At 40.9% G+C, this 14953-nt stretch overlaps 1 protein-coding gene across 2 annotated transcripts in view; it reads left to right on the top strand.

Moving 5' to 3' along the window:
• PRKDC (protein kinase, DNA-activated, catalytic subunit) overlaps positions 1 to 14953 on the top strand; it is a 683602-nt gene that overhangs the window by 463602 nt on the left and 205047 nt on the right. Inside the window, exons 57-60 of one of the 2 annotated variants that reach the window (XM_029591248.1) lie at positions 1862 to 2072; positions 2180 to 2369; positions 7858 to 8061; positions 11182 to 11229. In XM_029591248.1, the coding sequence (XP_029447108.1) occupies positions 1862 to 2072; positions 2180 to 2369; positions 7858 to 8061; positions 11182 to 11229 (653 nt within the window). The remainder of the gene's footprint in view (positions 1 to 1861; positions 2073 to 2179; positions 2370 to 7857; positions 8062 to 11181; positions 11230 to 14953) is intronic. The other variant, XM_029591249.1, reaches the window with a different exon arrangement.

Genomic DNA, 14953 nt, shown 5'->3' with positions numbered 1-14953 from the left:
GCAATATAGTTAACTTAATATTTCTGTGCTATGACTGTCAGTGTTTTTATAATGTATCAGAAGCTAAGAATCTGTAGTTTGTTGTGCTCCAATACCAAAAACCACTGAATTTTTCTTTCTATCAAGAACCACAATGACAAATAAATGTGACACTTCTTTTCAAACAGAAATCCAACATAATTCTCAGCACACTCTAAAAAGTACAAGATGCCTTTCTGAGCCAGACCAAAATGTCCATAAAAGCCAGCATCCTGTTTCTAACAGTGGTCAATGTAGGTTACAGGTACCTGGAAGATCCCAAAGAATAGATGCATTCTTTTTGCTCACTTCCAGAGTAAGCAATGGCTTTCCTAAGTCTACTGGCCAGTAATAGTTTATTGACTTTATCCAGTAACCAGGTCAAACCCCTTGTAAACCCAGATATGCTAGATGCCTTGACCACATTTTCCAGCAAAAAAATTCCATAGCTCAACTGTGTTAAACTAGAGAGAGGTTTTTTTTCACTCGCTTTAAATGTGCTACCTGTTAGTTTATAAGAACATGCCATACTGGGTCAGACCAAGAGCCCATCAAGCCCAGCATCCTGTTTCCAACAGTGGCCAATCCAGGCCATAAGAACCTGGCAAGTATCCAAAAACTAAGTCTATTCCATGTTACCGTTGCTAGTAATAGCAGTGGCTATTTTTTAAGTCAGACAGATCCCTGAGGTACTCCACTGTTTACCCTTTTCCACTGAGAAAATTGACCATTTAATCCTACTCTCTGTTTCCTGTCTTTTGACCAGTTTGTAATCCACGAAAGGGCCTTGCCTCCTATCCCATGACTTTTTAGTTTTCTTAGAAGCCTCTCATGAAGGACTTTGTCAAATGCCTTCTGAAAATCCAAATACACTACATCTACCGGTTCACCTTTATCCACATATTTATTAACACCTTCCAAAAAAATGAAGCAGATTTGTAAGGCAAGACTTCCCTTGAGTAAATCCATGTTGACTGTGTTCCATTAAACCATGTCTTTCTATATGCTCTGTGATTTTGATATTTAGAATTGTTTACACTGTTTTTCCCAGCACTGAAGTCAGGCTTACTTTTCTATAGTTTCCCGGATTGCCCCTGGAGCCCTTTTTAAATATTGGGGTTACATTAGCCAACCTCCAGTCTTCAGGATGATTTTAGTGATAGGTTACAAATTTTAACTAATAGATCTGAATTTCATTTTAGAGTTTCTTCAGAACCCTGGGATGCATAACATCCGGTCGAGGTGATTTACTACTCTTTAGTTTGTCAGTCTGGCCTACTAGATCTTCCAGGTTCACATTGATTTGGTTTAGTTCATCTGACTCATCACCCTTGAAAACTATCACCGGAATCATGATGTCCCCAGCATCCTTATTAGTAAACACAGAAGCAAAGAATTCATTTAGTCTTTCTGCAATGGCCTTATCTTCCCTAAGAGCCCCTTTAACCCCTCGTAATCCAGCAGTGTAACTGACTCCCTCACAGGTTTCTTGCTTCGGATATATTTTAAAAAGATGTTATTATGCATTTTTGCCTCTACGGCCAACTTCATTTCCAATTCTCTCTTAGCCTGTCTTATCAATGTTTTACACTTAACTTGACAATGCTTATGCTTTTCCTATTTTCTTCAGATGGATCCTTCTTCCAATTTTTGAAGGATTTTTTTTGGGGGCTAAAATAGCCTCTTTATCCTCACCTTTTAACCATGCCGATAATTGTTTTGTCTTCCTTCCACCTTTAAGTATTTTATGTATACTAATTGAAATGGTAGAAAACTTTTTACCACATAATTGATAGGCCTTCAGTTTTGAATTTCAGTTGACTTTTTTTTTCTCTCTTTACAGACTGATCATTAGGAATTTTTGGAGTGATGAAACTAGGTTATCAGTCATTACTATTGATCGCATGTTAACACTGCTAAGCTCCTTTTACTCCCCCAAGATAGAGAGCCACTACTTGAGTTTAGCCACAAATTTCCTCCTTGAAATGACCAGCAAAAGTCCGGATTATACCAGAGAAATGTTTGAACATCCACTCTCAGAATGCAAATTTCAGGTGAAGTTGCAAGCCTAATCACTTCCATTGTTAGTAAATACTATTTGTTCCATCTTGTTAGAGATAATATGGCAGCAAAATTAACTGAGCTTTCTTTTCATTTGTAGGACTATACTGTTGATTCTAACTGGCGTTATCGCAGTACTGTTCTCACACCAATGTTTGTAGAGACTCAGGCGTCTTTGAGTGGCACTAGGTACAGATCACAAGAAGGATCTTTTCTAACTCAAGGGTTGCAGGCTGGTCAACTACGGGCTACCCAGCAACAATATGAGTTCACACCTACTCAAAACATTGGTAAGTTGAGATGACTGTAATTTTTACTTACTTTCCAAATGAAAAGAAGGCTTATGTACTTTGCCTGTGTAAGTACCCCTACTTCCTATCCACACAAGATTTTCAGGACAAGTCAAGGGGGACATGAGGTGGCGTGGGGTTTCAAATTTGTGTCTTGAAAAGTAGGCTCTTATATTACTGAGTGAAATGTCTTCAGTATTAAACTGAAGAGGTTATATAATTTAAATATATAATTCTGCAGCTAAAACACAATAAGATTATGCATGATCTTTGGACGACTTTTCCATTGCATGCCTTATGGTTCTGTCACACAATCCTATTTGCTGGCACATGATGGCTTAAAAGTATTGTGAGCCTCCAGTACCCTGGCTTAAAAGTATTGTGAGCCCAGGAATCGTTATGAAAATATCAGAAAATTTCCATTTCCTTCTCCTTCTGCACTTTCCGTTCAATCCCAAATATAGTTATTCAGCTGAGATGTTGCATAAGGTGATATCATGCATAGGCTGGTCAAAAGGCATGTTACGTTAAATAGTTTGGTTGCTTGAACTGCTTGATAAATGGTGCTTATCCTTAGATGCATTTTTCATATATTGCATATTTTCATTAATCATTAAATATGCAAGAATGATTGTATACAGATGTTTGAAGAAAAGTGTATTTATTTTAATGTCAGATTTTGATTTCCTTACCATCCATGCCAGTCACTCCAGATGAGTGAGTTATGTCTCCCTGCCATCAGATGGAGACAGAGGAAAAAAGTTGACTTCTTTCCATTCTAAGGTCTGGTGCAGCCTTCAGCGCATTGGTGTTTCTGTCTCCAGCAGATGATGTAAACATGTGGGCTGCTCCTGGAAAGGCTATGGGCTCAGGTTCCTGGTGGAGTGTAGACCGAGTCTTAGGGAGGGTGCTGCAGGCAAGAGTCTATTTGGGATTGATTCTTCCTTCCCCCTTGGGAACTGACTCATTTGGGGCTCTGACTTCTTGCAACAATGGGTCAAGCACTCATTGTTCCCTTAGAGCAGTGGTTCCAAACCTGTTCTGGGGGATTCCCCAGCCAGTCAGTTTTTCAGGATATCCACAATGAATATGCATGAGAGAAAATTTGCATGCACTGCCTCCATAACATGCAAATATTCTCTTATGCATATTCATTGCGGATATCCTGAAAACTCAACTGGCTGGGGGGGGGGTCCCCAGGATAGGGTTGGGAACCATTGCCTTAGAGGGTCTGGCAGCAGGAGTTACAGACAGCACTCTCTCGTATCTGAAGAAGAAATTGGTGTTATGGCCTTGTGAACATCAAGGGCTCAAGGCCTTACGCCTGGTGTCGAAATCTCCCATTGCCCCATCAGCCTAATCATAGTCTGTTCTGCAGGTCCTAGGCTCTAGAGCAACAGACCTGAATATAGTAGCTTGAGCATAGATCCATATGCATCTCGCTCAATTTGCACTCTTCCCAAGCGCAAATCCAGTAGTTCAGTGTCACAAGGCTACTTTTCCGTTCTTGAAAGTTTAGAAGGAGCTTGAGCAGATGGCTCTTTATAGTTGTCTCCTGTAGAGAATGGATTTGAAGTCTTCTTCATGGTTATTTAGCCCTGCAGATTGAAAGAGGAGTTAAGATCCAGGGCAGCTGAAGCAGGGATGGGGTCCTAGTGGAAAATAAATGGGTCCAGATCAAGGCATGGGATCAGAGCCAGCAATCTAGTGCTGCAAAAATCCTGGACTCAAGCTCTGGAGAAGGCAGCCTGACTGGCAGAGGTCAATGTAACACAACTAATGTAAACAAGCTGAGGGAATTTAGTAACCCTCAGGTACCCGGATAATTGAGTCAGATTTGATCTAGGATAGAGTTCGCAGCTGGACCTAGTAGCAGCTCAGATGGCTGACACCATCATCGTACATACATGTTTTGAGCTGACACTCTTGAGACACTGAAGTATAAAGATTGGCAGAAGCAGCCTTTGATCTACTAGGGGTTAGATGGGGGCACCTCTGTGAGGGGATTTCATGTCAACCCAGCAAAGTCCCAAGATGAGTAAAAGGAAAGCAGGAGCTAGGGGGTTTGGTTATCCTTGTACAACCATGCCCAGTATAAAGTTTCTTGCCAGTATTTCCACCAAGAGTTTGGACATTCCCTGGACAGAGTTCTAAAGAGCGCAAGCGGGATGCTCCTTCACCTTTTCCCCCGACTAGAGAATTCTTCCCTAGAAGATCCATTTGATTCACTTTTACAGCCTTGGGATTGAGAAAATCAGGCTGCATAGTGAGGATAAGTAGTGTTCAGGGTTTCAGCCTTTAGTGACATGAAAAAGGACCACATAGCAAATCTAATTAGTTTGGATACTCTTTTAGTTCAGTTTAAGGAGAAGACAATATTTACCTTTGTGGGATCCTTGTCTTCGATCTTGTCCTTCTGCCATAGGAAATTGGGATGAAGGCATATTCCAAAACTCTAGCAGAGAGCAGAGACTTCTTTTCATACTCACTGATGGGATATTTTCTCCTGGGCAGTCAAGCATGCAAGTCATCCTCTGTGGGGAGGTCTCCTCAACTTTGACCCTGAGCTTTAGTTTTGAAGGGATCTGGCCTCCCTTCTGCTTGAACCTTGTAAGTTGAATCTCTTTAAGTCTTGTTGTTGATATCAGTCTCATTGGTGACCTTTCATAATTTTAAAGGATATCTCTGTATCCAATGCTTTACCTCTTTAGAAGGTAGCATTTCACTTTTGTCAGAATTGGGTTTTTCTCACTTATGATAGTAAGAAAGTTGGGTGATGTAGCCAGGGAAGAGGCAGCCATTCTCAAATCCATTGTAGGTCACCTTTGAGATGTTTGTAGGTGACCAATTTCTTCTTGGATAGGTCTTTGGTCTATTGATGTGCTCTCTTAAAGCACATAGATTTCCAAGTCTACAATTTCAGGAGAAATCAAGGAAATGAGCTCTTCGACTTACACCAGCAAGATTTTGTAGGTCCCAGAGGGCTGTGAGCCCACTCGATAAAGGTACAGGAGTCCTCATAGGCAGAGTTAGAATGTGTCTTTTCAGAGGGTAATGGAAGGGCAGTGCCCTTGTCTCAATTGCATTTCTGCTCAAAGTACCTCAGTGCGAATGGGCAAGCTGGAAGATGCCATACCTTAGACTTGAATGATATTGTATCTTCCACCCAGTCTGGGTCCCATTTGTGTGGACTGGTCTAGCATGAATGATAAGGAAGGTGAAATTTAAACTTACCTGTTAACTTCCTTTCATTTAGTTTTGCCAGACTAGGCCAGAATCCACCAAGGTAAGCCACGGCGATCAAGGACTCACTCACTGTTAAACTTATCAGACGGTTGCCCATTCTGAAGATAATTGGCCTAATTGTGACCTTGATGTAGGGATGATCTGCATTAGTTAATGACCTTGGATTGAAGTTTATTGATGGCATTAGGTTTGATTGTAGTGGGGTTTTTTTTAGAAACAAAAACAAAACAATGCCTTCAGTTGTCTTAGCTTTGTCAGAGAATACTGAAAAGCTGAAGGCTGCACCAGATATGGCGCGTCAAATCAGTTTTTTAATTCCTCTGTCACCATTTGCTGATGGGGAGGACATAACTTACTTGTCTGGCGTGATCTGGCAAGACTAATGGACAGGAAATTAACAGTAAAATTTAAATTTCACCTTCATTTATACACTGCTGTATATTAAATTTAAAACTGTTACGCTGGTTACCCATTAGCTACAGAATCCAATTAAAAAATTGTTTGACATTTAAGACTATCGGGCTGATACAGAAAAATTCACGGGAGAGCCAGCGAGCGCCGGCTCTCCCGACACGCGCCCAGGCCACTCTTCTGGGCGCGATTCAGGAAGCCCAGGTATGCAAATTAGGGCCCGCGGTAAAAAGGAGGCGCTAGGAACACTAATGTGTCCCTAGCGCCTCCTTTTTGACAGAAGTGGCGGCTGTCAGCGGGTTTGACAGCCGACGCTTAATTTTGCTGGCATCGGTTGTCGAACCCGCTGACAGCCACAGGTTCAGAAAACGGACGCTGGTAAAATTGAGCATCCGTTTTCCAACCCATGGACAGATTTTTTTTTTTTTTAGATTTTTTTTTCTTTTTCTTTGGGGCCTCCGACTTAATATCGCTATGATATTAAGTCAGAGGGTGTACAGAAAAGCAGTTTTTTCTGCTTTTCTGTACACTTTCCCGGTGCTGGCCGAAATTAAAATGTGCGGCTTGGCTGCACATTTTACTTTCTGTATCGCGCGGGACTAACTAATAGGCTCATTAACATGCATTTGCATGTTGTAGGCGCTATTAGATTCGGGGGGGGAGGGGGGGGTTTTGGACACGCGGTTTCCACGCGCTATTACCCCTTAATGTATAAGGGGTAAAAATAACGCATCAAACACGAATCCAAATGGAGGCTAACAGTGTGCTCGGCCTGAGAGCACTTTACTGCATCGGCCCGTATGAGAGGGAGTGGGTGTGAGATATCTATCACAGCTATTAGAATCACTTTTGAAGGTATCCAGATTGGTAGTTAAAAGGTAACAGGCCTTTAAGTCGATTGCTTCCTAATTAGGGAACAAATTATCAGTTGAAGTGAGAGTGATGGATTACTCATATTTCAGACCATTAGGTGAATACGACCCTATTTAGGGAGGCATTCGGCTGTTCACAGTGAGTTTACGCCCGATACATTAAGTTAAGCAAAGGGTGGCCAACTCTGATTCTCAAGAGCCACAAACAGGCCAGGTTTTCAAGATAGCCATAATGAGTATACGTGAGATAGATTTGCATAACCTGCCTCCATTGTATGCGCATCTTTCTCATGCATACCCATTGTGGATATCCTGAAAACCTGTCCTGTTTATGGCTCCTGAGGACCTGAGTTGGCCACCCTTGAATTACGCCAATGTTCAGTATTGCGGTAATATTGTACTCTGCTAGTGTTCTGTGAATGTGGGTAGTTGTGAGTTTGTGGAGTTGAGTACTGGGGGCATGATGACATGTCAGTGGTTTCACACTGTTGTATGTATTGAGGGGGAGGGGGCTGTTAGAAGGGATGTTACTTTGTCTGCCATTTAGCCGATCGATTTGTCTATGGGAGGCAGTTCTTGAAATTGTATCTCATGCATATTCATTGTGGATATCCTGAAAACCAAGCCTATTTGTGGCTCTTGAGAACCAGAGTTGGCCACCCCTGGTATCGGTGGTTTGAACTGTTTTGTGCCTACTTGGTTTACTGCTTGATTTTATTGTACTTTGCTTAGAGCTAATTTGATCATTAAACAAATAAGTTTAATTAATGATGAATGATATTTTGTTTAGTAATTGAGTAATGCAGGAATTCCTTAGGAATAGCTGTGAATATTAGTTTTATTTGTATGTTCTTGTGATAATATCGTGTATTCTTGACACCTGTTGAATAAATGTTCAGTGATCATGCTGTTTTGATATGCTGTTTTGATATGATGTTTAACATGTTTGTTCCTTTTAGGAGGGAGAAGTTCTTTTAACTGGCTGACTGGAAATAGCATTGACACATTGGCGGAATATGTTGTCCCATCAACCTCAGAATCTTTGCTGTTTGGTACCATGAGGAGTGAGAAATTACAGAGGGCAGCTTTGAAACCAGTAGGGCCCAATTTTGGAAAGAAGAGACTGGGCTTGCCAGGAGATGAGGTGGACAACAAAGCCAAAGGTATAAAAGTAGCTGTGCATAGCTTGCTTTAAGAGTAGGACCAGCCGAGAAAATGGTAGCCCTTTAGATTTCTCCTTCTGAGGCAACCAAATCTGATTCTTGGCCTGTCGTCATTGAGGTGGTAGCATAAGTATTATCAAATGAAAGCAGTTTTTATAAATTGACAGCTGAAAAATGACAAGCGAAGTTATGCAATGATGAAAGAACATTTTTTTAATATAATTTTTTTTTTTTCAACAGTGGACTTAGAGAATCAATTTCAAAAACCTTCTTAGAGGCAAAGATGACCAGTTAATTTTCACTGGTTATCTTAAGGTAAATTTTCAGACAGATCTAATCAGCTAGGTTTTCAGCTGAAAATTTTCCTAACTTTAGCCAGGAAAAATTTGACTGGTTAAATTTAAGCCTGTGATTCATTTACCTAGGTTTAATTGCCTAAACTTTAGCACCGAAAAACAGCGTTAACAAGCCAAGTCTTAAATCTGCCCTTAGAACTGCCAATTTTTTACTCTGCTAAATTTATGCACAGAGGAACATACAAACAGGCACATCTTGATAAAGTATCCTTCAGTGTATCAGGGTAAGTCTGTTGTTTTTTCCACTGAGACAATGCTGATAAAGTTCATCTGGGCAAAAAAGCTCTTTCCCTTACTGTGACGGTGCTTTTGGGGCCTGTCAGTATTGTCTGCATATTTCTTTGGCTCTTATGATTCATATTTGGTGATTCAGTGGTAAAACATGAGATATCTCCCTACATTTCTCCCCTTCTAAAGTGGGATAAGCCAGCAGTGGAGCTTATCTCGCTTAAGCCTAACTCGCTACTATGCAGGCCTCAGATATATGGTATGTATGGCCACCAATGATGATATCAGCATGAGGTAGGAATAATGTAACAATAATAATCATAGTACTTATAAGTAGTCATAATAGTAATAATAGTGAATAAATCGCTGTAATAGGAAAGGTAAAAAGTATAATGAAGAAAAATATATGCGGAATAGTAACAGGAAATATACATGGGTGATAAGAAATAAGGAAACAATGTAGTTCTCATGTGGTGCATACTATATAAATATGAGATTGTGTGTGTAACCTTCCTTTCCCTAGTCTGGAAAGTGGCGAAGGGTCCAGCAAAAAAACTTTCTGGGTGACAATCTGGGACTGCATAATGAGGAAGCCAGGGGTCTATTACATCACGATGCCGCAGGAAGGTCCAAGCTCAACCAGCTTGGCAGCTTCTGCTCCTGTCATCAGCAGCACTAGGATGATTACCTCAGGGACTGGCTGTTCATCTGAAAAACAGTAGAGAACTACTCTTTTGCTTTATTGTTACCGTCATTGTCATCAGGCATAGCATTTTGATCCACAAATTTGCAAGGTCTGAGCTGGTTAATGTGAACCCATTTAAGGATATCTTCACCATCAGGATTTGTCTTAATTCGAATAAGATATGCGACTGATGTGACTTTATCCACAATGACAAAAGGTCCTTTCCAACTAGGCAAAAACTTGCTTTCTTTGACTTTGTTTTTACTGTAATTATAGTAAAAAAACCTTGTCTCCAAGTTTATACTATTTAGAGGTAGCTTTTAAATCATAATAGGCTTTTCTTCCTCTGACACTTGTCTCCAAATTCTTTTGGGAAAAGGTAAAAGTGTTTGGCAAATGTTCCCGCACATGGGTAACACATTCTTGTGCAGTTGTAGCACTAGCCAAATTGTTTACTGCATCCTATTCTATCTTACCTTTCACCTTGCGGAAGAGGGATTCGCTCATGAAGGAGTCCTCACTACTGAGCATCAAGGGTGCCTGTATGTTTTGTGTCTGCTAGCTGGACATACACTGAAATGGTATTTCCATTCTGGTGTGTGGCAGTCAGCTTCCTGGGGTGTAGCAGGTGTGGGTTTTTGGTTACAGACAGACTTTCCTCCTGAGCTCCTGAGACCAATAGGCTCTGGTCAGTTGAAGGTGGGTTTGGTTGAGGCAAATCTCCATTCGATCAGTATCTAGGACAATGCTGAGTTCTCAGTATAGTCTCCTTTTTTTTTTTTTTTTTTTTATTTATGCTATTTTCAAGAACAAATACAAGCATTTGTTACAACCTTCAGTCATCATAATTATTTTAACATTCAAAAATTAACTAAAGCAGAAAATTTATATCTGATATCAAAGGTAATATTCAGAAGGAGATGATATATTTATAAGCGGAATAAGGAAACAGAAAATAGGATAATTCCTTATTTCTATAACAATTGAAATTGAGAGTACATCTTGGTTTTTATTTTACCTTTGCCACAAATCCCAATTCTGCAGATTATTGGGTGTGGGAATCGAGGCAAGCTCGAAGTTGGGATAATTCGAAAAATGCATATTTTTGATTTTGAAATACAAGTTCACATTTACAAGGACATTTTAATAGCATTTTCCCACCTATAGCTTCAACCTCTGTTCTCATGTTTAGAAATGTTTTTCTTCTATTCTGTGTTGTTTTAGAGAAATCAGGATATATCCAGATTTTTTCACCATGGAACAGGGATAATCGGTTTCGCATAAAAAGTCTAAGGACAGTTTCTCTATCTGAGGCAAAAGAAAATGAGACATGTAATATGATCTGTTCATTATTACAGTATCAACATTAGATTCAATAACTTCCAACAAATTTAATTGTCCTTCACCTGACTTATTCTCAGCTACATTATTTTTTGATGAAACATAATAGTACTGGTAGCGTTTTCGATGGCATTTTTAATATTTGTATGAGATACTCTTTAAACATTTCATAAGCAGATATTAAGTCATGCTTAGGGAAATTAATTATTCTAAGATTTAAATACTTTAAAATATTTTCTATCCCTTCCAGTTTCTTATCATATATAATCTTGGCTCTAGCAAACCTTTGCTGCCAGTTCTCTAAACTGCTTAATCTAATCCCCATCTGCTCAATACTATCTTTATTATTTTTCAGAGAAGCTTCAACAACATTAAAACGTTGGTTAGAATCTACAGTCAGCTTAGATAAATTTATAATTGCCCCTTCTAAGGATTTTATCGCTTTCCATAAAGACTTTAAAGTGATTTCTGGGAGGTCATCCACAATTACAACTCCTTTTGCTCCACCAGGTTCCAGCTCTCCCACTGCAGCTTGTGCTCCTTCTCCACTTCCTTCAGGTAATGATCCAATTTTTAAAAAATCAATAGGTAGATAATGAGGTGGAGGAGGAATACTTGGGGCCCCAGGGCTCAAGGATGTTTTGGCCAGTGGGTCTTATACCTGCTCCAAATCAGACCCATCAGCGGCCTCTTCCTCTGGTTTCTGACCAGATGACGGAGTGAAGAAAACCAGAATCCGCAATTGGGAAGGCTCTACTAAGGTAGAGGATGACACCATCTCCCTAATTTTAGCCTTCCATTTAGTATGAGGCATTGTATTTAACTTATATGTAAATAGTCCAGCGGTCAGCTACTTCACTCGACTCTCAAACTTTCTCAAATCCTTCTGAAGGAAGGCCGAGGGCTAAGGAGATTAATAGAAATTAAAATTACTCAAATTCAATCCCGAAAAGGTCTCAGTCCAGTTTTGGTTTGCTGACAGTCTCGTCAAAGCAGCGCGCCCCTTAGGCGCACGCGGCTTGGCTGCGTGCCGCAGAGGGGCCGGTTTTAAGACCTCAACCGGTCCCCACCCTGATGACATCAGCAGCTGGAAGTGGTTGGTTACAGCCCCGATTGGGCTGGAGAGGCTCCTCCTTACCCTCAGCTGTCTTCAGGGGAAACAGTTGTTTTAAGGTAAATGCTCCCTCGTTCCTCAGCCTTCAGTATAGTCTCCTTTTACAAGAGGATAGCATTGTCATTATTATCTCCCCCTTCTTCAGGACTGTCTGTACCAAAGTACTAATAGGGATGGGTCTGCTGATCTCTGGAAATTTTATTCTGAGAGTAGTCTCTGCTCTGTGGAGCAGGAACTAATTGCCTCCTTCCCCCTTTGAGCCACTCTTCCATATGGGAGAGTATACCTGACCTGAGTTCACATGACCTCATTTACATAATAAAGGACAGGGGACAGTCTCAGGAGTTCATTCCCTATTAGGAATTCCTCACCAGGGATCTTGGTGGTCAGAACTGGGTGCTTCACTTTCATCTTCCATATCTGAAGGGTGAGCCATGTCTTAACTCTAACCTCCACAGGCATTCCTCCATATGCTCCTAATTCCACTTTGCACTGGACTATTAGTCCAATAAACATTTTGGAATGGTCTAAGTCTTTTTTTCAATGGACTAGATCATAATTTTGTCCAATTGGCTAAAATGTTCTGAACGTTCTGGGTAGCATATTTCAGATAATCCTTGAATCAAGATTTAGTTGCAGGCAAATGTATGTTAGTGAGGTTAAAATGTTTCTGGATCACATGTTGGAGTCCAGCGACACAAAAAACTTTCTGGGTGTCAATCTGGGACTGCATAATGAGGAAGTCCACTTCTCACGGGACTACTCTTGGAGTGGACCTTCTCTCTAAGAAAGCAGAGAGCTTGTCAAACACCCTCTGTGTGTTTAGGGTAACCTCGGAACCTGTATCTAGAAGCCCCTCCCAATTGAACATACTTTATATTCTGATGGGGGATCATGTAGCGGAGTCCCTGAGGCTTTAATTTCCCTAAGAAAACGTATGCTTCCTGACAGTCTACATCCAGAAGGGACACAGGACTCTCCTATGGCTGGGTATCACCTCATATTGTAAAGGTACGGGCTTCTCTAGATTCAAACAGGGAAAGCTCCTGGGCACTTATGGTAGAGACCTGGGGAGGAAAGACAGGAGCGGTTAGTCATTGTGTGTTAGGGGAGGACCCAGAGGTACTGGGACCTTCCTTTGGTAAGCTAAGCCTGGTGCCACTCCGACTCCTCAGACTTTTTCTCTTTTTTTCTGGGAAACTTTTTCTGGTGGAGCAGGCACACTGTGATTTTGGTTGATGAATTTCTGGCTATCAGCTCGGCCAGCTGATTCGCCATAGGAAGTCGCTGGGTATACTCTCCTGTGCCCTTTTCTGTGTCAGCTGCTGTGCCATCACATTGTTCCTGGGGAGGAGGCGTCCAGGGCCTGTTGGACTTAGCATAAGAAGATAGGGGGTTAGTTTCAAAGTCTATCTCTGGACTCTGACTCATGGTGGACACGAGGTTCCTCTCCTCCTTATCTGTCTTTTGCTCCCTTTATGACAAATGGCATATAGTTTTTCTGCTTCCTCTACAAAGAAACGTAAGGGCACTTCTCTGTGGAGATATAATGGAGTTTGCAGAGTAGGGGGGAAGGGCCTCAAAGAAGAAGTTTTGGAGAGCAGTCTTATCTGTTTCAGTGTCATAGGGATCCCCATAAAAGAAAGTCTGCTTTAAGTGGTAGCTAAAAGCTCTGGGGCTTTCCTCAAGGCCACATCTTAGATTTTACACAGCTTGCTGTGCCAAAATGTTGTTAGTATAAGTCTCAAAGTGCTCTTTGAAGGCGAACTCAAATGTGTCTAAGGAGTCTTTTACCTCAGTGGGGATGCTTACTATGTATTGTCTGGCTTCTTCACTGAAACTCCGTGGGAGTAGGGCCACCTGGTCTTTTTCAGAACGTGCATCTACTACCTGAAAAATGTCATGCAATCTGGTTAAATGCTGCAAAATATCTGAGCCAGAATTATCCCTAAATGGGGTAATTAATGTACGAAGCAGCTTCATTTGTTTAGTGATGTTGAAGCTCCCTCTAGTGTCAGCTGGTGGTAAGCCTGTCATAGTGCTGGGCTCTGATCCCAGCCCCTCTTCTGGGAGGATGGGAAAGGCAGCTCTCTCTCCCCTTCCCAATGGCTGTATTTAGAAGCTAACACCTCTGCTTTGTCCCATGGTTCTGCTCATTTTTCCCAGACTTGAAAAACAGGTTGTCTGTGGCTCTGGGTTGTGCATTCCTCTTTCCACTCCCACTGATTCTTAGGGAGGTGTGGGGTCAGCACCACTGCTTGAGCTGTGCTGGGATTTTCTGTTGCCTGCATGCTCTACTTCGAAGAGACAGAGCTGTGCATGACAGTAGCTATTTTGTTTTTCCAAAAATTGAACCATACTTTGGGACAGCTGTAATTGGTACTTAGATTCCATTAAATCAAGTATCAATTCTTGATTAGCTTCTTCTAACTTTAAATTTGCTTCTTGCTGCTGGCAAACCCAGGCTGTATATTGTTTACTTTCTTTGTCTGCAGAAAGCTGTTTACCTTGCCTTTCTACTGAAAGCTGTTGGGTTAATATTTTATTTTCAGCTTTTAACATTTCAATCTCAGTAAGGTGAGTCTCCTGAAGGAACAAGTTCTATAAGCTGCCAGATTTTCTGCTCTTTTTCAGAGACCTGAACATCTACCTGAGTGCACTTCTTTCTCCACATGTTTAAATCACTAATTTAGCTATCAGTCATGGCTAATTTAAGTTATAGGTCTGTCAATTTTATTTTTTTTTAAAGACTTTTTGTCTGACTCTTCTTGCTGAGTTTTAATAGTTAATTCTAATTCCTGAACTGGATCTGTTTCGCCCTCAGAGTCCCCTTCCTGTCCTCTCTGCATTTCTTGAATTTGTTCAAGGTATTGCTGCAGTTTATCTAAATGAGGGTCTGTAGGCTGAGCTCTTGCAATCTTTATTTTTTTAAAGCTTCAATTTTTTTCTGTTAAATCTTAGTTCTTTTTTGCCATTGACTTCCGGTCTGCTTCTTGCAGAGAGCATTTTTGAATATCACCTATCTCTGCTCTTAGCTGGCTAATGTCTGTCTTCAGTACTTGATTGGTTGCTTGTAAATGTGAATTATCACTTTGCAGTAATTATTTTCGTAAGTGCAAAGTGGTTGCATATTCAGCTAATGTCTTAAGGGTTAATTTGGATTCACTA

Source organism: Rhinatrema bivittatum, chromosome 2 (genome assembly GCF_901001135.1).
Source record: "Rhinatrema bivittatum chromosome 2, aRhiBiv1.1, whole genome shotgun sequence".
In the NCBI taxonomy this organism is placed as follows: Eukaryota; Metazoa; Chordata; class Amphibia; order Gymnophiona; family Rhinatrematidae; genus Rhinatrema; species Rhinatrema bivittatum.
The sequence above is the reverse complement of the archived record's forward strand: the minus strand, read 5'-3'. Positions and strand labels throughout refer to the sequence as shown.